This window comes from Balaenoptera musculus, chromosome 3, assembly GCF_009873245.2.
Source record: "Balaenoptera musculus isolate JJ_BM4_2016_0621 chromosome 3, mBalMus1.pri.v3, whole genome shotgun sequence".
Taxonomy (NCBI): domain Eukaryota; kingdom Metazoa; phylum Chordata; class Mammalia; order Artiodactyla; family Balaenopteridae; genus Balaenoptera; species Balaenoptera musculus.
Genome location: NC_045787.1, coordinates 158,163,829 through 158,186,350, shown reverse-complemented (window position 1 = coordinate 158,186,350; position 22,522 = coordinate 158,163,829). Strand labels below are relative to the sequence as shown.

The 22,522-nt window shown below is 54.8% G+C and overlaps 2 protein-coding genes across 2 annotated transcripts; one reads left to right on the top strand and one right to left on the bottom strand.

Moving 5' to 3' along the window:
- Positions 1-347: 347 nt before the first annotated feature.
- On the bottom strand, positions 348-9,103 carry FKBP8 (FKBP prolyl isomerase 8). Its single transcript, XM_036848608.1, is given in 10 exon segments — positions 348-902; positions 1,329-1,460; positions 1,962-2,005; positions 2,008-2,038; positions 3,947-4,119; positions 4,696-4,916; positions 5,209-5,297; positions 5,452-5,621; positions 7,969-8,294; positions 8,947-9,103. Coding segments are annotated over 10 exon segments (1,341 nt in total). The 5' UTR covers positions 9,015-9,103; the 3' UTR covers positions 348-815.
- Positions 9,104-14,537: 5,434 nt separating this feature from the next.
- On the top strand, positions 14,538-22,167 carry KXD1 (KxDL motif containing 1). Its single transcript, XM_036846003.1, has 5 exons — positions 14,538-14,663; positions 17,230-17,351; positions 18,394-18,546; positions 19,950-19,996; positions 20,794-22,167. The coding sequence occupies exons 2-5, from the start codon at positions 17,251-17,253 to the stop codon at positions 21,021-21,023; spliced, it is 531 nt and encodes a 176-aa protein (XP_036701898.1). The 5' UTR covers positions 14,538-14,663; positions 17,230-17,250; the 3' UTR covers positions 21,024-22,167.
- The last annotated feature ends 355 nt before the right edge of the window (positions 22,168-22,522 follow it).

Here is a 22,522-nt window from a genome sequence, read left to right as displayed (position 1 = left end):
CCAGACCCCTGTGGTCACTGAGGGCTCAGTACAGTCCCCAGTTAGGTCCCATCAGGGTCCCCAATTTCAGATGAGGCAACAGAGTCAAGAGAGGTGGGGTAAGGAGCATAGCTAGCTGTGAACTGCCGCAGAGTCTGACCAGGGACCCTGAGCATAACGCCCCGCTATTCCAGGTCTCAGTTTCCCCCTTGGTAAAGACGGTCTGCTGTGGCCTGAGAGCAGACAACCCCCGCTCTAGTCCTAGCTCGGCCATATCCACGGTCCTGTGTGACCCTGGACATGGCAACAGGAGGTCTCGGGCTTCAGCCCCAAGTGACGGTGGAGAATGGAAGAAGGCCTCCAGAGCCAGCAGGGTGCGGGGGTGGGAAGGCTTTATTTCACTGTGTGTGTTGTTGGGGGGTGGGGTGGGCTGGCGCACCTGGAAGGAGGGCAGGCAGGCGGGGGCAGGAGGAGTTGGCGCTTGGACAGGGAACGGGTGGGAGAAGGGCTGCCCCCAGGCCTGTTGGGAAGGAGAAGCTGAGGCTGGCCACTGTTGGGACCTAACCCAGGGGGTGGGGTTAGGGGTGGGAATTGGGTCTGGAGGAATGAGGGCCCCCTTGCTCTGGGCTGGACGTGGGGCCCGGGCCCTGCCTCACTTTCCTCCTGTAGGGCTCAGTCCCTCCTGCTCACTGGGCCACGTGACCCCCAAACCTCACTGCCCCCGCCCCAGAGGAGGGGGCTAGGCCAGTTAGGGCAGTGGACAGGGAGCCTGGGGGAGTTAGGGAGCGCAGGATGGGGTCCACGGTGAGTGGAGGGGATGGCGGCCACCTGGGCGGTCAGTTCCTGGCAGCGATGACCACAGAGAGCGCCACACCCCCAAGGGCGACAGCAGTTGCCCCAAACAGCCACTTCCATGGGATGGACTGTGGATAAAGGAGAGGGAAGAGGAGGCTAGACAGCAGTCAAGACAGATGTCTTGCACTTCAGCTATCAACAGGCCCCAAACAGGCCTCCCAGGAAACCACTGCCTGACAATGCCTTGCCTGCCTCTTGGAAAACTCCTACTCGTGCATCAAAACTCAAGCCAAATGTCCCCTCCTCTGGTACACCTCCCCTTCCCCTCTGGAGGAGCCCCACCCTGAGCCCTCCAGATTGTGTTTCATCTTCTGCTTTAGTCCTGGTCACACAGCAGTGGGGCTTCTCTGTGTCCCCAGCATGGTCCACAACACCCCAGTTCATGAAGACATCAACGTCTGCAAAATGAAGAAACTCCCTCTGCATGGCGTACCCTGCCCATAGCCCCTGCCCCTACTCTAGGAGCCTCCCTGTACCCACCGGCCCCAGCTCACCCAGGCACCCTTGCCAGGACACTTGGCAGGCAGCCGGCTGGGGTTGCCCAGCATCTTCCGGTACAGGGCGGTCTCAGTGCTCCGCTGGGCCGCGTGCTTCTTCACCAGCTTTGAGAGCTCTGCATGGATCGTCTGTGGGAGGGGGGTGTCTGTGAGGGCAGGTGGCAGCAGAAGCCAACGATCACTGCTAGCAGTCTGCCTTTCTGGGGCCCTAGGGCCCTTCGGGGCTGGAACCACTGGGACATGGGAATTCTGTCAGCTATTCTCTGGGCATCAGCGAAGTGAGGGCTGCTATCTCCATCCTCCTAGGAAGCCAGAAGATGGAGGGGAGCAAGGGTGGCCAGGAGAGAGGAAGGTTCTGGGAAGAAAGCTGAAGACACTGGCATTGGCCAGGCTGGCTAGTGCCCTTGGCCTCTGGGACCCCTGTTGGGGGTGAGTCCAGACTGCCTATGCAGGGTCAATAAGGGTCTCAGCAGGTGGGCTGGGGCCCTTCAGCTACCTACCCCTGCCACTTCCCAGGTAGAAACACCATAGGGGAGGGCCACAGCAAGAAGGCTAAGGGGCAGACCACAGAGAAAAACTTCCCCAGACAGGCCGGCACAGCAAATCTCAGGGTGACCCCATTCTGCTCACCTTGTTGGAAGGTTCCAGCTTCAGGGCTGCTCTCAAGATGGGATGGCCTCACTGTACTCGCCTTGCTGGGCCAACACCTGTGGGAGGAAGTGGGGAGTACATGATTCTGGACCCACGCTGGGCCACGTTCTCCTTCAAGAGACCCAGCCCTGCCAGGCTCCTGGCTGCCTGACTAGTCCCAAATGTATCTCTAGCAACTGCCCCGGGGGTCCAGTCACCCCTACACCGCTCCCCTGAGCCCTCAGACTACATGAGCAGACCACCAGGCTTGGTGTCATTCCCCTAACCTGGCTCCTTCTCCTGAGTGTCTGGCTCATCCTGTGCAGGAGACCCAGGTGCTGGTCTCTCCTCCTCCTTCACCACCTTGGCTGGCTCGAGAAGCCAAATGGATGCTGCCAAAGCTCTGGCCACATCGAATGATTCAGAGCCAGGCATGTGACTCAAGCCAGCCAATGAGATCCAGCCTGAACTATGCTGGTACCACTGAGAGGCCAGTTGCTAAGTGGAAGGGATGGAACCCTGGAGCTTTTGGCAGAGCAGGAGGGAGCATCTTGGTCACCCTGAAAGACGAGCCTGCCTGAGAGAGAAACACGGCAGACAGACACAGCATCTGCACAACATTTCTAAACACCTGGATCCAGCCGTGCCTGAAGCCAATTACCCCTGACTTGGCAGTTCCACAAGTCGTTAATTCCTTTGGCTGAATCTATTTGAGTAGTTTTCCATCACCTTCAACCAGCAGACCCAAACATGTATAAGGCTACATAAGCAGACAGTCTCACTCCCCACAAGAAGACTCTAAACCCTTGAAAAACAGGGACAGCATCTTTTCTCTCCTCTCCGTTTCTATACAGAACTCTACACACAAAAAGTACTTTAAAAATGCTGGCTGGCCTGTTCAGGCCTCTCATTAACACACTAGGTGACCCTGCGTTTGCTTGCACCTCAGTTTCCTTGGTTTACTGCTAAAAAATGCTGAAAGCACCCCCTATCCCAACAGAGTGAAGATGAACAGAGACGGGGACAAAAGCAATTAAAGTCAAGTCCATTCAGGCCAAATTCACTCCTACATTCCACCAGCACTTACTCAGCACCTACTGTACGCCTGGCTCTGTTTGAAGGGCTAGAGATTTAGCAGTGAATGAGACATACAAAATCCCCACCTTCTGGTAAGGGAGATGGACAAGAGGCATGACACCTGCCCATGCTGACAGTGACACAGGAAACATGAAGGCAGGGCAGAGGGTCAGGGTGGGTTGTTGTAGGGAGGACTTCCTGAGGGAGGTGACATCAGAGCAAAGACTTGAAGGAGGTGAGAGAAGGACCCATGGGTGTATTTGGGGTATGAATATCTCAAGCAGAGAACATAGCCTGTGCAAAGGCACGGGGGTAGGAGCAGACCTGGCCCAGGCAACAAGTAGTGGAGAAGCTGAGCAGGATGCAAAAAAAGCAAGAGTACACTGGAAGATGATGGCAGGAGGAAGACCAGATAGCTCAGAGCCTTAAAGGCTGAAATAAGAACCTGGCTTTTACTCTGAGGGAGATGGGAGTCACAAAGGATTATATGCAAGGAACAGTTACCAATGGGCCAAAGGGCAGTGTCAGGGAGTAGAGGGAACCTAAGACCCAGGGTTCAAATCTGACCTCAGTCAGGGGACTTCCCTAGTGGTCCAGCGGTTAAGACTCCACGCTTCCAATGCAGGGGGAACGGGTTTGATCCCTGGTTGGGGAACTAAGATCCCACATGCCATGTGGTGCAGCCCACAAAAAAAAAAAAAAAAAAAAATCTGGCCTCAGCCAATGAATTGCTGTGACCCAGACCACACCCCTGCACCTGTCTGGGCCTCAGTTTCCCCATTTATACCCCAGAGAGCTTGGCTGACTGATACCTATGCGTTTCTCAAATCTAGGGTTTGGGACCAGCGTCACTGCTCTGAGGTCAGGGAGCCACCCTGCCCGCCTGCTGCCTGTGAGCTGCAGCTCACCTTGCCCTTGCGGAAGAGCGCCTTGATGTTGTCGGGCTGGTGCTCGAGCACGAGGCTGCAGGAGCGCAGCGCTGCACGGTAGTGGTCCAGCTTCAGCTGTGAGGCTGCCAGGTTGTTCAGACACTTCACCTTCAGCTGCAGGAGCTGCTCCTCCTCCTCGAATGTCATGTCCACTGTGGGGGGGACAGCACTCAACTACAGCCACTGTTAACACGCCGCCAGCCGCCCACAACCATCTGCAGAGGGATTATGTGACCCAGGCCAAGGCCCACCCCGCTGCACCTGGTGCTGGAGGAGACTGGGGGGGAAGGGTCTCTGAGTGTCCCAGTCACAGGAGATGGGGGGTTTCCAAGATCCCAGTGCTGGGGCCTCTACCACCTACTCCCTGCGGGACCTCAGGCCTCTCTGGCCTCAGTTTCCCCATCTCTAACACGGGCCAAGACCAGTGCCGTCCTCAGGGCACTCCCAAGGAGTCGACAAAATGGAGCCTAAGTGAACGAGGGCCTGATCATGGATTGACAATATCTGCAGTCACCCACGTTCCAACATCTACCTGCACTCCGTAACAGTCCACTGACCTGGGATATAAGTCTAGAAATATCTAAAGACTAGGCATAGCTAAACACATCTATCCATATTCTAGAATTTTCTAGAACATTTTGAATCTGGGGCCCTCTGTGGCTTGAAGTTTCTAGCACTAGTGGGGATGGCTTTGCAGGGGAGGTGCTGGGATTCCACCTGGCGGTCACCTTTGGCACTAGAAGTGATGGCCTTGATGGCGAGGTCGTAGGAGTTGGCGGCCAGCACGAAGTCGGCCCGCTGGTAGTGAGCATTGCCACACTCCCGCTTCCGGTTGGCCAGGGCCACGCGTTCCTGCCCCGTGAGCATCTCCAGGTCAGGCCCATCCACAGCAGCCTTCAGTGTCACCTCCAGGCACAGGGCCGCGTGTGGGGGGATGTATGGGCTCCTGCTGGGGGATGGGGTGGGGACAGCACTCAGACAGCGGCCACCATGACTGAACCCCAGACACACGAGGTTCAGTGGGAGCAGGCGGGAAAGGGCTGTCACCCCCCTCCTCAGTAAAACACAAGGGAAGTTAACTCCTGCTACTCTTGAGCTCCGTGACTTGGTGCGGGAGTTCCCCTCCAGGAGCCTGTTTCCTTTTCTATAAATGTGCACGTAGATGGGTTGAGATGGGAGAGCAACCCGTCCCACCCACTTCCTCACCCCCACAGGGACCCCTGCAGGCAGCAGGTACTCACCTGCCCTGGGGGCCGTAGCAGTACTTGGAATCAGCAGTGACCATAGCCGTCTCTCCCACGTCCATGAGCGGGACGCTGAGATCCAGGGCCTGGGGTCGGGGAGGGGAGCAGCATGAGTTGAGTGGGTCCAGGTGCAGCACAGCAGTGCCCACCCACCCGGCCGCCACCACCACCACCACCTCCCCTGCATCTCACCCCAGCCCCTCCCCACCCAGAACTGCCCAGGCCCTGCACCGTTCCCACCTGGATGACATCACAGTCACCCAGGGTGAACACCAGCTCCGGCTCCTCCTGTACCCGTGTGCCATTCTCCAGCGAAGTCTGCAGCTGCACGGTGACCACCTGGCCCTTGGCCGGGCGGCTTGAGCCTGGTGGGCCTGGAACCAGCATCTTCTTCCTCAACAGCCCATTCCCTGCCATGGAGCAGGGACAAGCAGCCTGTCACTGAGCAGCTCAGATGGGCAGCTGCCCCCTGGGCACTTCCCCCTCCAGCTCTGCCTATCCTGGGGGTGGCACAGCACCAGGGCACAAGCTGAGTTTTCAGTGGCCACTCTGCCACTTACTGGGCAGGTGACCCCATGCCTCTGGGCCTCGGTGTCCCCGGCTGGACACTGGGCATGAAAGGATTGATTTGGGGACTGACGATACTGACTCCAACGATGGGCTCAGTGAACGCTGGCTGGTCTGTTATCTTAAGAAAACCAAGGTAGTTCCCCGGTGGCCTAATGGTTAGCATTCCGGGCTTTCACTACTGTGGCCCGGGTTCAATCCACGGTCAGGTAACTGAGATCCCGCAAGCCACGCGGCGTGGCCAAAAGAAGAAAAAAAAAAGAAAGAAAGTCAAGGCCCAGTGAGGGCAAAGGGCTGAGAAAAGCCATCCTGCCTACCACAATCAGGGCAGCAGGGATACCCAGTAATGAGACTCTGGAGCTACCCTCTCCTCCCTCCTCTGGTTCCAATCTCAGCCCTGTGACATGTGGACCTCAATTTACCCAGCCATGAAATGGGGTGATCAGGGGGTGATCCTGGTGACACCTAGTGAGTAGTTTGCTTGGTTAGCAGAGCACCTGTGATGCCAGGACTGTGTCCCGACTAAAGCACCACATCACAGAAGGACCTATAAGCAAAAGTAGCCCCCAACGCCCCCCTCCAGCTGCCGAAGAGACCACTATGCTCCCCTCCATACCCCAAACGATCTTAGGAATGGCCAAATGGCCACAGCCAACACCTACTGAGTACCAGGCATGAGGCCCCGTGCCCTCATGAATCCACTCAAGGAGCCCCTGCAATGATGACACCCACTGTCATGCCATGACAACTGCTGGGGCGATAGAGGGCTTACACCTATGGGGCACGTCAGACTGACATCATCTGCAGTCACCCATGTTCCAACAAGTACCTGTATTCCGTAATATTCCACTGGTCTGGAAAATACTACCATGAGTCTGAGTAGACCCTAGTCTAAAGGTTAGGGGCCAAGAGATCTATTCATACTATAGAATATTCTAGAGTGTTCCAAATTTCTGCAGTGCTCCCTAACTTATACGTGCCCCCGCATCCAGTTTGAGAACCAATGATCTAGTGGATGCCAAGAGACCCCTGTGTCTTGAGGTTTCTGGGCACTAACAGTGGATATGCTGGTAGGACCTCAACCAGGCACTGCCTCTCACCCAGGTAAACCCAGGGATGTAGAATCATATCCCCTCTCAAAGCCTCAGTTTCCTTGTCTAGAAGCCTGAATTCTGACTTCAGAAAGTAGCTGGCTCGAATATAAACAAACAGAGCCATCCTCATGCTCAGATGGGGAGCAGGGCAGCTCTTAACATCAGTAGAGAAGAGCTTCCCAAACTTTAATACAGCCAAGGAGGCTGTGCAACCTTGGGCAAGTGCCTTCACCTCTCTGAGCCTGTTTCCCTATCTGTAAAACGGGGATATGGTAGGAATTACATCGTGGGGTTGTTGTGAGGATAAAATAAGATGATGCACAGGCCTGGCACAGAACCAGTGCTCAGTAAATATCACCTGGTGTTATTTTTAGGCGCAGTAAGGTTTATATCTGTAGTGGAGGTGAAATCAGTACCAATTCGATTTTACCAGTGCCAGTATTATTTCATACTACTGTATCATTAGCACTAATGATGGTAGTAATAATGTTTTACTATTATTTGTGTGGTCATTAGCATTATTTAGTGTATTAGATATCAGAACTAGTAGCGCTGTGTTTATCTTCTAGAGTTGTTGTGATGGGGTACATGGGGGTGGCACATGTGTGGGTTCTCCTAGTTTCTTTCTTGCAGGACTTTTCTGCACAATTAGCACACTAATGAATACTATGAACCAGACACAGGGATGAACAAAATGGGATGTTCCACAGATCTATTTGACCTCAGGACACATTTTTCTGGGGACAGGCACTTGCCAGACAAATGCCAAGAAAAGTGGGGGTTGGGAGCTGCCAGCGCCTGCTGTGCTGGCTGTGTGGCTCTGGGCAAGTGATTCAGCCTCTCTGAGCCCTGTTAGCAGCTCTGCGAAAGCAAGTCATGGGGTAGGGAGGCAAGAAAAGGGCATAAACGTGAAGTGTCTCAAGCAACTGCCTGTGGCTGGCCATCAACGTGGTTACCACATGTTTTACTTCCAACCTGCTTCACAACAGAGATGGGGAAATGAGGCTCAGGGGAGGAGAGGGCCTAGGCCAAGGTCACTCCTGAACCTGAGCTGTCTGGGCCCTGTTGGTCAACCCGAGCCACCCCTGCTCCTTACCCAGGATGTCCAGCCACTCGTCCAGGGCCGGGGCGGGCTCAGGCTCCGGCTCCATGGCGGCCAGGAACTCTCGGGCCAGGGCCCCGGGCTGCTCGGCCTCCTCCTGTGAGGGCTGCCCTACATCCTCAAGTGGTGGCAGCTCACTCAGATCCTCCTCCTCCTCCTCCTCCTCCTCCTCCTCCTCGCCCTCTGCATCTTCCACCCCGTCCAGCACTTCGAAGTCCTCAAGTGGTGGGACCCCAGCAGGTGGCGGGGCAGTGGGCTCAGGGTCCGCAGCAGAGGGCTCAGCACAGGATGCCATGCTGCTGGGGGGATGGGAATTGGCCCTGGTGGGGAGAATGGATGGGGGTAAGAGTCCCACCAAGCCCCTCAAATCTCCTCTGCCTCCATTCTCCACACCGCCGATCACTTGCTGTGTGACTCAGGGGCTCCAGGCCTTAGCTTCCTCATCTACAGGGTGGGAAGAGTAACAACCCTGGTTTGTCCAAAGGACTTAACAACCCACTCATCAAGCCCTGGCATCAGGTTCAAACAGTGTTAGCTATTATTAGAGTTAATTATTATTTAATCTTTATAAACACCCCGGGGAAGTAGGGAACATCCCCCTGCAGAAAAGGAAATTGAGGCCCAGAGTGGCAAAGCCATTTGCCCAAGGTCACAGAGCAAGCCAACCACAGGAGGCAGGATTTGAACCTAGGGCTTTATCTGCTTAAATGTCCAGAGCTGGTGCTGGGATTTTTTTCAGGGGGACAACCCCTGAGATCTTGGGGAGACTATTTTTTAGAGCCCAAGGGAAAAATAACTGAATCTTTACCAGGGCTCCCCACCTCCAGTTGTCCCTTCTCCTAAGGGGAGCCACCCAGAAACCCCAAGGCTTTCCTTCCATACACTGAACCTAATACCACCGCCCCCAACACCAGGGACCTTGACCCAAGCCATTCCTTGGGAGCCTTTTCTCCTCTCCTCAGGCCTTCTTACCACCTTCTCAAAGTAGCCTCCTTTGAGGAGGAGTGGTCGAGACCCCCACGGCTTCTTCCTTGGACCATCAAGAACTGTCCGCCTCCCCCAGGCCCCAAGCTCTGGCGGTGGTAGAGCCGTCATTCTAACCCGCAGCATCCCCTCCCTAACCCTCACCTGCCTGCTCCTTCAGGACTCGGGTCCCACTTTCTGAGACCCTCCCAGCCCCCACCCTCACAATCTCCTGCGCTCGCATAAATAGCCCTCCCCCCACCCCAAGCACCGACCCCAGCCCGGGCCAGCTTCCCCCACAGCTGGCCCGTCGCCCCTAAACACCTTGATATCCCCAGACGCCCCCCCTCCCCATCCCATAACACCCTACGCTCTCCAGACGCCCCCTGCACCGGCCTGGCCTACCGTCAACCTCCCACCCAAGTTCCCAACGCCCCATGCCTGTTTGACGCCACCAGTCTGGGGCTCCCGACCCCCCGCAACCCTCGGGCGCCCCCGGCCCTGCACGTCTCCGCCGGCAGCGCCCCCACCCGCTGCCCTTGACCTTCCGTGGCCCCCACCCCCAGCTGCCCTCACCAGGCCGCGCCCTCTCCGGCACTCAGACCCCCCGCGCCCCCCGGCTCGCCTCCCCCGCGGCCCTTCACTCCGCCTAGCAGCCGCAGCCCCCGCCGCGCCGGCCCCCGGACTAGCCCAGGTCCGGGCAGCGCTCCGGGCCAGCGCTACCCCGCCGGCGCCCCGGGACACGTGCCTCCGGCTCCGGGACCCCAGCCTGGGGTCCTGCGCCCCCCTCCCCGCCCCCAGCCGCGGCCGCCGCGCCTCGGGAACCAGGCTCTGGCGCCCAGCACCGCCCTCACCGCGCCCATTGGACGCCGCCGCAGTTACTGCAGCGTCCATTGGTGCGCGAGCACATCCGTCTCAGGCACAGGCACCGCCCCCTTCCTGCTTGTATCCGTGGGGCGTTCTTAAAGGGGCAGAGGCCGTCGCGCCAACCCCGGACGGGGGCGGGGGCGGGGGCGGAGGCGGGGGCGGGGGGGGTGTAGATCCGAGTCAGTTCTCGGGTCAGCGCCGCGCAGCCTGGCCAGACTTACAACCCCTGTCTGAGCTTCATTCTGCTCATCTGTGAAATGGGCATAAACACCTCTATGCACGCACTCTCACCTTGGGGGCTGTTGGGAGGACAACACTAAATGGTATTTCCTTAAGGAGCTCAGGCTTGCCGGTCAGGGCAGCCAGACTGCTGGATAACCCACTCTGAACCTCTAGTTACTTCTGTAGACCCGAGGCCCCGAGGGGGAGCAACGTGCCCAAGAGCACACAGAACCTCCGGCCCCCTACACCGCCCCCGCACCTGGTCTGTCTAATCCCGGGAGGGTGGCCTGGTGCATACAGGAGGAACTCAATAATGGCTAGGTTAACTGCTGAGAGAGCAGGGCCACTGGGAGGAGTCCCTCCTCCCTGCACCTTCTGCTAGAGTATGATAAGGTCCCCACGGCCCCAGGAGAAGGTGGCAGCATTGATTAGAAGGGTTTTTATGGCTCTTGTTTTGAAAGAGGGGGCACTTACTCCTCTTCACTCTATTTTATTTTCTTCCCAGCAGTTACCCCCTTCCAGAATGATCTTGTTCATTCTTTTGCTTCCCCCCTTCCCCCAATTTTGCTCCGTCCTGGAAAGAATTTTGTCTGTTTTGTCCTCACCACCTCCTTGAATGATGCTTAAGGGCCTATGGGAGTTCAATAGATGAATGAATAATTGAATGAATTAATGAATAAATGAGCGGGACACTGGCTTTTGGATGTAGCTAACACTGGAGGAGGTAACTGGCTTTTGGCGGTAACTTGTCAGATAGGTGCTCTGAGGTCACCTCCTACTGGAAGCCATCCCTGACCTCCCCATGGCAAGGCCAGGTGTCCTGATTGGCTGCAGTCTTGGTACAATGAACCTCCACTTCATAACTGATTCACTTGTGTCTGTGCCATCAGTTGACTTTTGCCTCACCCAATACACTGGAAGACCCCCAAAATCTGAGAAGGGTACATTGTTTCTTATTGTTTTAGTCCTGAGGCCTACATACTGCATGGCACAAAACAGGGGGAGGTATTCAGGGAAATCATTGTGGAAGGAAGGAAGGAGGGAAGGAAGGAAGGAAGGCGGGGAGGAAGGAAGGCTGGCCAGTCAGAAGAGGTGGTGGGGGGACTTCCCTGGTGGCGCAGTGGTTAAGAATCTGCCTGCCAATGCAGGGGACACAGGTTCGATCCCTGGTCTGGGAAGATCACACCTGCCGCAGAGCAACTAAGCCCGTGTGCCACAAATACTGAGCCTACGCTCTAGAGCCCGTGAGCCACAACTACTGACCCTGCGTGCTGCAACTACTGAAGCCTGTGCGCCTAGAGCCCATGTTCCGCAACAAGAGAAGCCACAGCAATAAGAAGCCAATGCACCGCAACGAAGAGTAGCCCCCGCTTGCTGCAACTAGAGAAAGCCCGCGCACAGCAACGAAGACCCAACGCAGCCAAAAATCAATCAATCAATAAATAAAATACAAAAAAAAAAGAATCCGCCTGCCAATGCAGGGAACACGGGTTTGAGCCCTGGTCTGGGAAGATCCCACATGCCACGGAGCAACTAAGCCTGTGCACCACAACTACTGAGCCTGCGCTCTACAGCCCGCGAGCCACAATTACTGAGCCCATGTGCCACAACTACTGAAGCCCGCACGCCTAGAGCCTGTGCTCCGCAACAAGAGAAACCACTGCAATCAGAAGCCCGTGCCCTGCAACGAAGAGTAGCCCCCGCTCACCGCAACTAGAGAAAGCCCGCGCGCAGCAGCAAAGACCCAACACAGCCAAGAAAATAAATAAATAAAATTTAAACAAAATAAAAAAGGAAAACATTTGGGACCAGTCAAGTCCTTTTTGGCATCAATGTGCAGCCCCCACCCCTTCCAGGACCCTCGTAAATGTTCCCTGGCCTCCAACAGAGCCCAAGAGACCCGTTGAAAAGCTTGGTTTCTCCAGTCTGGGCCTCTTCTGCTACAGCTTGGCAAAGCCATGCAGACAGAGCCACGGTTCTACTTTTCCCAGCAGCCGCCACCCAGGCTCTTCTCAGCACTGGCTGCTGTCTGGCTCATGGAGCTCCACAATTCTTAAAAGATCAAATCCACACTATGTGCTTTCCCACCATCCTGTCTTTGCTCCTGTGATCCCCTCAGTCCTGAATGATTGTCAGCACCTGCAAAACTCCTAATCCTACCTCAAAACTCCATCCAGATGTACCTGCTTCCTGGCCTTCAGAAGTCCTCATACCCCACTCTGCAGGTTCCTCCAGCCTTGAGTCTCTCCTCCCTCTAGTCCAACATTGTTCCCTTCAGGGCTGGGATTGTCTGTGTCAGACTCTCCTTCATCCTCCAAGTCTAGGCAGGGACTGAGTATTTTCTGCATTCTCAGAATATGGGCCGAACCCAGAAGGGGTGACTAGAGAGTTTACAGAACAATTTTTAAAACTGTTGGTTGAACTATAAGAATGCATAAGATTCCTGATCATCATTAACTTTTCAATGAACGAAGGCAGGAGAGCGTGAGAGTAATAATAGAGTTTACCAAGGGCTTACAATGGGCCAAACTCTGTTGTAAGGCAGCGGTCCCCAACCTTTTTGGCACCAGGTTTCGTGGAAGACAATTTTTCCACGGATGGGGGTGGGGTGGGGCAATGGTTCAGGCCGTAACGCCAGCAATGGTTCAGGTGCTAATGTGAGTGATGGGGAGTGATGGCGAGTGGCAGATAAAGCTTTGCTTGGTCACCTGCCGCTCACCTCCTGCTGTGCAGCCCGGTTCCTAATAGGCTGAGGACAAGTACTGGTCTGCGGCCCGGGGTTGGGGACCCCTCTTGTAAGGAATTAACCTGCATGATTTCTTAAGGTTAAGCCACTTGCTCAAGGCCACCCAGCTAGGATGTGACAGCTGGAATTAGAACTCAGATATGCCAATTCCAGGGCTCTCAAAGAGTCTTCCATGTGCCCAAGGGCATGTGTGTATCTCTCAAGCTCTGAGCAACCTTAAGAGGCAGATGCTAGGTTCACCCAGACTCACAGTTAACAAACTGAGACACAGAAAAATCAGACATATAATATATAACATACATTTCATAAGACCTCAGAAACTAATGGTAATTGCTAACACTTATCAAGCAATTACTATTTGCCCCATTTTGTTCATGCATTTAACTTGGGTTATCTCACTTAATGCATCCTCATCTCAGTATGAACTCATGGTTTTCAGTAGAGACACAAGGGAACATATATAGAACTAAAAATAGATGTGTATATGCATGGGTTAGTAGACATACATGTATTTCCTAGCTCTGACTGCTGAGAGGGTCTCTAAGCAATAATACCTGGGTAGCAGTGAGCACACCCAGCACCCAGATCTTGGTCTCTAAATACCATTCTCCAAGAAGCAGAACCAGGCTCCTTGGAGAAATGGCTGATTCCAGGGATATTCCAAAGCAAGCACAGAACATCTTGTGGTGCCAAAAGTAAGGACGTACTCACAGAAACATGGAGACATATTAAAAGGACATAGGAGCTAAATTAAAGGGGCAGTAAAATAAATAATATAGAAATTAATTATAAGCCACAGAATAAAATAAATACTCATGACTCCATAGTGATATAAATACTTGAATACGTAATTGAGAAGAATGGACAGCTCTTGTTTACAATAGAATTCCAATTAATAATTAAATTAAAAATCACCATTATGCAAACACATAGTAAGTAATCATTATTGCTGCCAAGAGCCATGAATGGATGCTAAAACTAAAGGGTGAAAAATATGTAAACAACAACAACAACAACAAAAAACCAAGACCAAAACACCAAGGGTATTTACATGGTCTCTTAAGTATCCCCCCATAGGATACTTATTAACTGCAAAGGAAAATAGTAACTTGACAGTTGAGAAGCTGGTAGACACTGCCTTAAGCAAGTAATCAAAGTTAACGTCACCAACAATGAGACATAGCAACATCCCAGTGCCTCCTGATATGATGCATTGAGAAGGAAACATCACTTTTGTGGGATTCTTTCCCAAACTGCTCAACTTCAGTCTAATCATGAGGAAGTATTGAACAAACCCATAATGTTACGTATTCTACAAAACCAGTACTCTTCAAAAGTATTAAGGTCATGAAAGATGAAGAAAGACAGGAATTGTCACAGAGTGGAAGAGACCAAGGAGACATGACTAAATGCAATGCAAGATCCTGGCCCAGAAAAAGGTCACCAAAAACGGAGCAGGGGTTTTTGAACCCGAGTGAGTCTGATTCCCAGCCTGGAAAGCAGAACATTTGGGTCTGGATCCACCACAGGCCACTCGAGGATTATATGACTCTGTGCGAATGCCTGCCGCTCTCGGACCTCAGTCTCACCATCTATAAAATTGGTTGTTTCATCCTCCCTCCCCATTCCCCTCCCTCCTTCCGGGCTGCCTCGGAGCTCGGGCTTTGGAAACTACGCAGGCGCGAGAGGGACTGCTTGATTGGCTATTTGTTGTGATGCACCCGCAAATAGAAGCTGCATCTAAGCTCCACCCGTTCCTGCCGCGCCTCCACGCACGCAAGTCAGCCCAGGGCACGTCGCCGCCACGCGCGCTCGCACGCATGGTGCGTGGTGACGTCGCGGCGGCGCGGGCGCCATCCCGGAAGCGCGAGCAAGGCCGCCAGATGTGCAGGTGCTGCTGCCACCGACGCCGGGGCCGAGTTCGGGGTGGGGTTGGGGACGCAGGAGCCTCTGGGGAGCCGGGCCAGGTCGGGCGCGGTCCTCGGGTTGTAGTGGGGTGGGGCGCGCCGCTGGCAACATCTGGGCACCCCTCCTGCGCACAGGCCTCAGTTTCTCCGTCTGCGCGGTGGACGCGCGGGCGGCGCCATGGGCCGAGTCTGGATCCGGGGCGCGGGAGTTGGGGCCGCCTGTGTTCAGGCTGTGCCGTGTCTCCCGGAATCGGGCGTTGACCTGCTTGGGCCTCAGTTTCCCGCTTCACAGGGGCGGGGCATGAGGGGATTTGTGAGCCCCGCCCCGCCTCGCGGGTTTTGCTGAGCTTGGGCAGCCAAATTAAATTATGTTAAATGATCTGGGTGGAGTTGCGGCGCCTCTCCGCATTGGTGTGTGACCTGAGCCCACCCCTGGGAGCCTTAGGTGCCCTCGGAGATGCCCTTGTAGGGGTGACTGGGGATTAAAAGAAGTGCTATATAAGTGTTTGTTCTGTATTCTTGGAAGCACTAGGGAGGCCCTCATTAGAATACTGATTCCCGGGGCCTGTCCTAGGATTTCTTCACACTCCACTTGGAGAAACTGACTGCTCCGAGCCCAGCACCTCTTATCACTATTGGTTTTAGTCCCCATAGACAGCATTGTGAGATTCTGATTCTTTGTTATTCCTATTTTCTGGGTGAGAAAACGGATCTAGGAGGTGAGGTGACTCTCCCAAGGTCACACAGCCTCCCTCTCTGCGTGTGTCCCCCATAAATATATTTGGAGCAGGGATCAGAGCCCATGCTGGGTCATTTCCACTCTGTATGTGGGCCAGATTAGCAGTTAGTCAGGGAAGGCTTCCTGTGAGAGGCAGCTGGTGGGGGAGTGTGCCTTGAATCCCTCAAGCCCTCACATCTGGGAGCCAGAGACAGGAAAGAGCCCTTCTTTGTAGCAGAACCATTTCCCACAGGTCCAAATCCTGCACCTGCCAGGCTCTAGCTGTGGGCTTCCCGCCCCATGGCTCTGTCCTTTGAGAGCCCAAGTGTCCTCTTTATACATGATCTTCTTTGGAAATGTGGAGGGTGTGGGTGTCCATGCCTGGCACATAGAAGGAGCTCAAACATGGTGATTGGGGAGGGGGTGGATTTCATCAGGTGTGGCAGTTTATCTCCAGAAGGCACGTAATGGCTGCAAACTGATAGCCAGATTCAGGGCACAAATAGATACGTACTCTTGGCCTCTATGGTGTTGGGGTAAGAAAAATATTAGTTGCTAACATTTGTAAATGAGGCGATTTCACAGGAAAAAGAAATCCATATTTCAGGTTTATTTCTGAAAACACTCAGAAGTCTGGCAGGAATCAGGTGCTGTAAGAAGCAGCTGTCCTGTCACAGGTAGCTACTGAACGTCAGAGTCACACATTTGTGGATCCTGTGGTCTGTGGGTGTTTGAGTTGTGACCCATGTTCACTGGCTGTGTGACAACGGCCTAGTTCCTCAGTCTCTGAGCCTCAATTTTCTCATATATAAATAAGGATGGTAACAATTGCCAGTGTTTGAAATTGGTGTCTTGTGCTCAATAAAGAGGAGGGTAGTTAAATGGGCTCTGAAAGCCCTTCCTCATCCTGTGTGTGAATCTTAACCAATTGCAAGTGGGCCTTTCTGTCGGCCATTAAATGTGCAGACCTCAGAGCCAAGCTATGTCAGGATTCTGGGTTTTTCCTGAACCCCCTTAGGAGGGTCAGTGCTGAAGCTGTGGTCCCTCCTGCCCTAGCATGGTCCAGGAAGTCCCCACCTGCTGGGATGGCACCTGTGTGCCAGGGAAGCTGGGAGCCAAGAGCCACAGAGCCATCTGGGTTGCTGGGGCCCACAGCCTGGCTGCCAGTGCCTGAAATTCTTGGCTTTAACTTGCTGATATAAGTCTAGCTTCAGAGCTGCGTTTGAAAGGTTCTGTTTGCCTTCATCAAACTAAATTCGGGCAATCCCTTGCTGTGAACAAGGTTCTGGGCTGGGCTCTGGAGACAGAGCAGTGAGCAAGAAAGACACACACGCCTCTGTTCTGTTGGAGCTAATATTGCTGTGGGGGTGACAAGCAAAAGGGTTAACTGATAACTAAGATAATTTCAGGAAGAGATGAGACAGTGGAGCAATTAAAAAAGGTGAAGTGATGAGTGACCAGGATAGGGGTAGTCATCAAAGATCTCTTGGGAGAAAAGGCATTGGAGGGGGTGATGATTTGAGGGGGCAGCCAGGAGGAGGGGGGCAGATCTATGCAGGAGGAAGGTGCCTGTAGCTTTGGGCACATGGAGAGTGGGGAGTGTGGCGGTGGGAGGGGTGATGGGATTGTGATGTGCTTGGGTGCAAGTTATAAATAGGAACTCCTGTGGTTCTCGAAACACCCCCGAGTTCCTGGCATGACAAAGCTGAGGCTCAGGTGGCATGACCCACTTACGGACAGGTGGCCTGTGGGGTTCTCAGCCCCTCCTCTCCATCCCACCTCCCCCCACTTCCTGATGCGGACTGAAAACACTTTCTTCCTGCCTGTTTCAGGCAGCGGAGGAGGAGGAAGAGATGGACCCCCCGGACTCGGCCTCGAGGGTCTTCTGTAGCCGCATCCTGAGCATGGTGAATGCGGACGATGTCAACGCCATCATCCTGGCCCAGAAGAACATGTGAGTGGAAGCCAAGGGCCCTGGGCCCCCGGTGTGGGAAGGAATCCACTTGCTGGCCAGCATTCTAGCCCTGCCCGCCTCTACCCCGGGCCCACACTGGTGATAAAATGAAGGAAATGAGCAAATCTGCTGGCTGGCTCCAAAGTAAATTCCTTCCTGGTCTGGAGGCGAGGCCTTGGCACAGGAAGCAGGGCTCTGGGACAGTTTCGCAGCTGCGGACAGTTTGGCGGGGACCACAGCAGCTCCTTTCCCGAGGCCTGGAGTGGGGAGACTTGGGGGGGGATAAGGAAGGAACTGCTGGGGGATTTAAGGGAGCCAGTCGGCTCACTTCCTGTTGGGAACCTATTCTCTCAGAGCCTAGGCTGTATCTGCAGAGCACCCGGGGTCACTTGGAAGGGCTGTGAATGGCCTTTGCTCTCTTTGGGGCTTGGCACTGTGGCCACCATAGCCTCACCCTAATTCCGGCCTGCTCTGTGGGGAAGAAGGGCTGACACAACCTTCGGGGGGAAACACGGTCTCCTGGGGCTTTATTTTTGTGTCTTTAAGCCAAAGGCTCTTCCTTCCATTTACAACACAGCACAGACCTGATACCTTACCTTTCTTGCCCTGTGACAGGGGTGCTGGATATGTCTGGGTCTCAGCAGTACCCATCTCCCTCCTAGGTCTTTAGTTCAGATTCAGACCTGACCCTGGGGAACTCCCAGACCGAGGGGAGACAAAATCAGACTTGAACCTTCCTGGCCTCGGAGTGTCAGGGCTGGGCCAGAGAAAGAAGCTGGGGCTAGGGGAGTCAGAGTGTCAAAGAGTCTACTTGAGGGAGAGGGTTAAGGCTACATGAGAAGGGTACACTTGAGTAGGACTTTTGAGTAGGGTTTTTAAAGTTGAATAGGAGTTTGCTAGCTGGCTCAAACACCAGGTAGAGCTCCACAAGACAAGGGAATGGTCTACGCAAAGGTCATGGAGCAGGAAAGGGCCTAGCAGGATCAGTTGGCAGGGACCTGGAGGCTGAGCAGAGGAGTCGGTGCCCTTTTTCCGCCACCAGGCTGGACCGCTTTGAGAAGACGAACGAGATGCTGCTCAACTTCAACAACCTGTCAAGTGCCCGCCTGCAGCAGATGAGCGAGCGCTTTCTGCACCACACAAGGACCCTGGTGGAGATGAAACGGGACCTGGACAGCATCTTCCGCAGGATCAGGTGGGTGCTTGGCCCTCCAGTCTCTGCCTCCTGCTCTGAGCCTCGGGTTCCTCCTCTTTTCAATGAGGGCCGTCCTCCCCACGTAGCAGGGCGGTGGGGAGATTCAGCTTGTTTTACGAGGCTTCATTGCACACTTAGTATTGGAGAAGATCTGAAAATCTTGGAGTTTCTGAATTTAAATTTTATTCCTTTTTTGAAAATGCAACATAGTGCCAGACCCATAATGCAAAAGGCAGGCAGGAGCAGACAGTGAAAGGCTAGCCTCGTGTCCCCCTTGGCCTCCACCCAGGACTTGTCTCAAGAGGAAAATGAGATTGCCAGGTTTTGTGGGTCCTTCTCAAGCTGGTTTCCATGAGGACAGAGAAGGACGATGTCCAAGTCCCCAGCCACACAGAATGCTTGATACGGCCCCCGGAGCTCCTATCACCACTGCTGCCGTTAACAACTGCCGCTGGGGCGCCCAGGCCTGGAACAAGCTGGCACTACAGCTGTATTTCTGGCTGACTGTGCCGCTTCTTCTTTTCCGGGGGCAGCCGCATCTGCTGGCAGAGCAGGTGCCACAGATTGAGGGCAGCATGTTTCCTTGGAGCATGCTCTGTGCAGAAATCACAAGACAGGCCGGATAAATCCTTTATCAAAGCGTATCTTTTCTGGGGCATCTCACCAGGCTGGTTGCCCACGTGTGGTGTTGCAGGGGTGGGAGTAGAGTAGGAACCCCAAGGGTTGACACCTTTTGTGTGTATCTGTGTCACTCAGGAAGGAGATGAGTGTGTCTACCCAGGCAGGGGTGCAGCAGCAGTGGTACTTCAGGGTGGGGGGTTTTGGGGGGGACAGTGCTGGCTGGCCATAGTCAAGGGTGAGAGACTGCTCTGAAGAGCCTTTTGTAATTCTTTGTAAACAGAACTGCATTACTTCAGGTAAAAAGGAAAAACCAGCAGGTTAAAAAGGGAAGCAGGGGCTTCTCTGTGAAGTTCAGTTTAGTGAGTGCCAGTGTTCGGTGTTTGGGGTGTGGATAGTCAGCACTCCTGGCCCCCACAGGCATCCTCACCCCGGGGTTGGAGAGACAGGCTGGGACAAGTCACCCAGAGGAGTGCCTGTTGAGGCAAGGGGAAGGGAAGCTTCCTGGAAGGTTGTCCTGGTAGAAGAGGTTTAGACATGAGGCATTGCAGGTAGAGGGCCCAGCCAGCACGCAGAGCCAGCACCAAGGACACGCAGAAGCTGGGTGACAGCTGGGTAGCTGCCATCCGTCCTGGGGGTGGGAGGTCTGCTGGCTGAGCGCCCAGTCCTACCTCCAGCCCTGGAGCAGAGTATGACAAGCAGTGAGGGGGAGGTTCCTGGCCTGCACCGGGCCCAGCCTGCACACTCGGCAGGTTCAGCCCTGTGTGCCTTCCCTTCCCCTGCAGGACACTGAAAGGGAAGCTGGCCAGGCAGCACCCGGAGGCCTTCAGCCGTAAGTGTCACCCAGAGCTCCTACATCCCGCTTCTGGGCTCTGCGCCCTTGGATGCCAGGGCCCTCAGCCCAGGGCTGGCTTCTGGAAGGTCACCTCAAGGGCTGACACCAAGCCCGGGCCCTAGTGGGCAGTGGGTCCAGTAAGACCTGGGGCAGGGGCGGGAGTGCTGGCCTGATCTTCTTGGCAACCTGCGGAGCAGGTGTTGGGACTAGAGTCTCCTCCCTTGGGGGAGGTCACACGAGGGAATGTGGACAAGAATGATGACAGTCCTTAGCCCAGTGAATGTCACGTACCCCTACGAGCCAGGCTGTTACCCACAACCACCTATGAGGTGGGGACTGTGCCCAGAGGGGCAGTGACTTGTCAGAGGAAGCACAGCATCCTCCATGCTGAGCTTCAGTTTACCCAGTCTGTAGAATGGGCCAACAGCTCCCCACTCCAGGGCCGCTGACAACCACAGGCATAAAGGCAATGCCGTCATTCGCAGTTTATAGAGCAGGGAGCTGAGACACAGGCAGGTGAGGGGCCAGGCCCAGGTGACACAGTCAAGAGGGCAGAGCCAGGCTCAGACTTGCCCCCAGGGCCCGCGTAGGCCTAACCCCAGAGAACCTGAGTCTTTACCTTACCTCAAAGAGAGGCCTCTCACCTGCTTGGACCTCGGTTTCCTCATCTGTAAAATGAACCAAGTTATGTCCCATGGGGTGGGGGTAGCTGTCAGGGGTCCCGGGCCCAGTTAATCCCTCAGCACAGTGCCTGGCATGGTGACTAAGCCAACTCCTGGGCCTCCTTCCCCCAGACATCCCGGAGGCGTCCCTCCTGGAAGACGAGGATGAAGACCCCATCCCGCCCAGCACCACAACAACCATTGCCACCTCGGAACAGAGCACAGGCTCATGCGACACCAGCCCTGACACAGTCTCGCCCTCCCTCAGCCCCGGCTTCGAGGACCTGTCGCACATCCGGCCCGGCTCCCCTGCCGTCAATGGCCGCAGCCATACAGATGACGAGGAGACGCCGGGCGAGTAGCCCTACTCCCAGGAGCTCCGAGGGGTCTCAGGGCAGCAGCGGTGCCACTGCCCAGATGTCTGAGGTGGCAGTGGGTAACCCTGCCTTGAGACAGTCAGCTTTGCCACCCTACTCTTGTCATTTGGGGCTCACTGGGGGACAAGGCTCCCTCCCTGGGATATGGAATTCCTGGGGATCTATCATTCCCCCTCCTTCCTCACTGAGAACATCTCTCTTCTGTAGACCCCTCTGCCAGGCCAGGGGATGACCAGTCCAGCTGGAGTTGGGTTGGGCGCAAGGGAGCTTTTCCAGAGCCAGGCCTGAGGTCTGCTCTGAGCAACACCTAAAGGTTCCCAGAGACCGGAGCCAGATGTCCTCTGCCCCAGCACCCTGGTCAGGACCTCCTCAAGGTGGCCAAGCACTGTCATGTCTGAGTTCACCCCAGCCCACCCCTGTGCCTACTAATTCTGGTCTCCTTGCCCCTTCCTCCAATGACAGTATTGAATACTTTCTCCAATCATTATCTCAAGGAGGTTTCTGAGACAGTTGTAGAAGCCTCAAGGCAGAGATTAGCCATCCACTCAGCACCGAGCCTGGTTAGGCCCTGTTTCTCGGACCAGAGGTGTGGACCCTGAGGGCCCAGCAGGCTTCTCCTGGGGCCTCCATGGAGCAAGCTGCGCCACCTTGGAGAACAGAGTTAAGCAGAATATTTTTGTACCCGATGTTTACAGATGCTGTTGGGAAGTTATCAATAAAAAGACTCTGTTACTAAAAAGGGAAGGGTGCACCTAGCAGTGGCTTCCTTCCATCCTTGGGCCCAGCAGTCCAGAATGGGGGCAAGTGCTGGATGTGGGACAGGATGGTTACGGACAGCCAGGCACCATTGAGCTGGAAAGAAGTGGGCTGCTCTGCTTTGAGTGGGAGTCTCCAGTGGTGGCAACCATAATAACCCCACTTCTGTCACCACCCAGGCCTTCAAATGTGCTATTCCCACTGCCCACAACATTATTCCTTTACCTCCTTGAGTAACTCCTCTTCCAAATCTCAGCCCTAAGGTGGGCTCCTCAAGGAGCTAGGGTCGCATTCCCCATCAGACACTCTCACAGAGTCCCCTCATCTTTGGAGCACTTAGAAATTATGTTATTAAAGGCCTCTTCCCAGACTTCAGAGTGTCTGCTTTTGCCTGGTCCATAGGGGGCGCCGGGAAGTGTTCAAGGAAATAAGGTACGCTGCCAAACCCACAGGTAACTTCTCAGTCCTCACCGCTTTCCGGCGCCCAGCACTTTTTAGCCATCCTGATGACTCAGGAGCCATCCTGAGTCTCCTCCGTCTTATATCCTAAACAGACCCTGGGTCCCACCCTATTTCCTTGGGTGAATGCACCAGCCCCACCTGCTCTCCGTGCTCCTATACGAACCCGCCCTGAAATCCATCTGTGCACAGCGGCCGGCCTCCAGTGGCTCCAACACATTCGGCCCTTACGCCGCCTCCTGCCTTGACCCTTGCGTCTTGGACCCGCA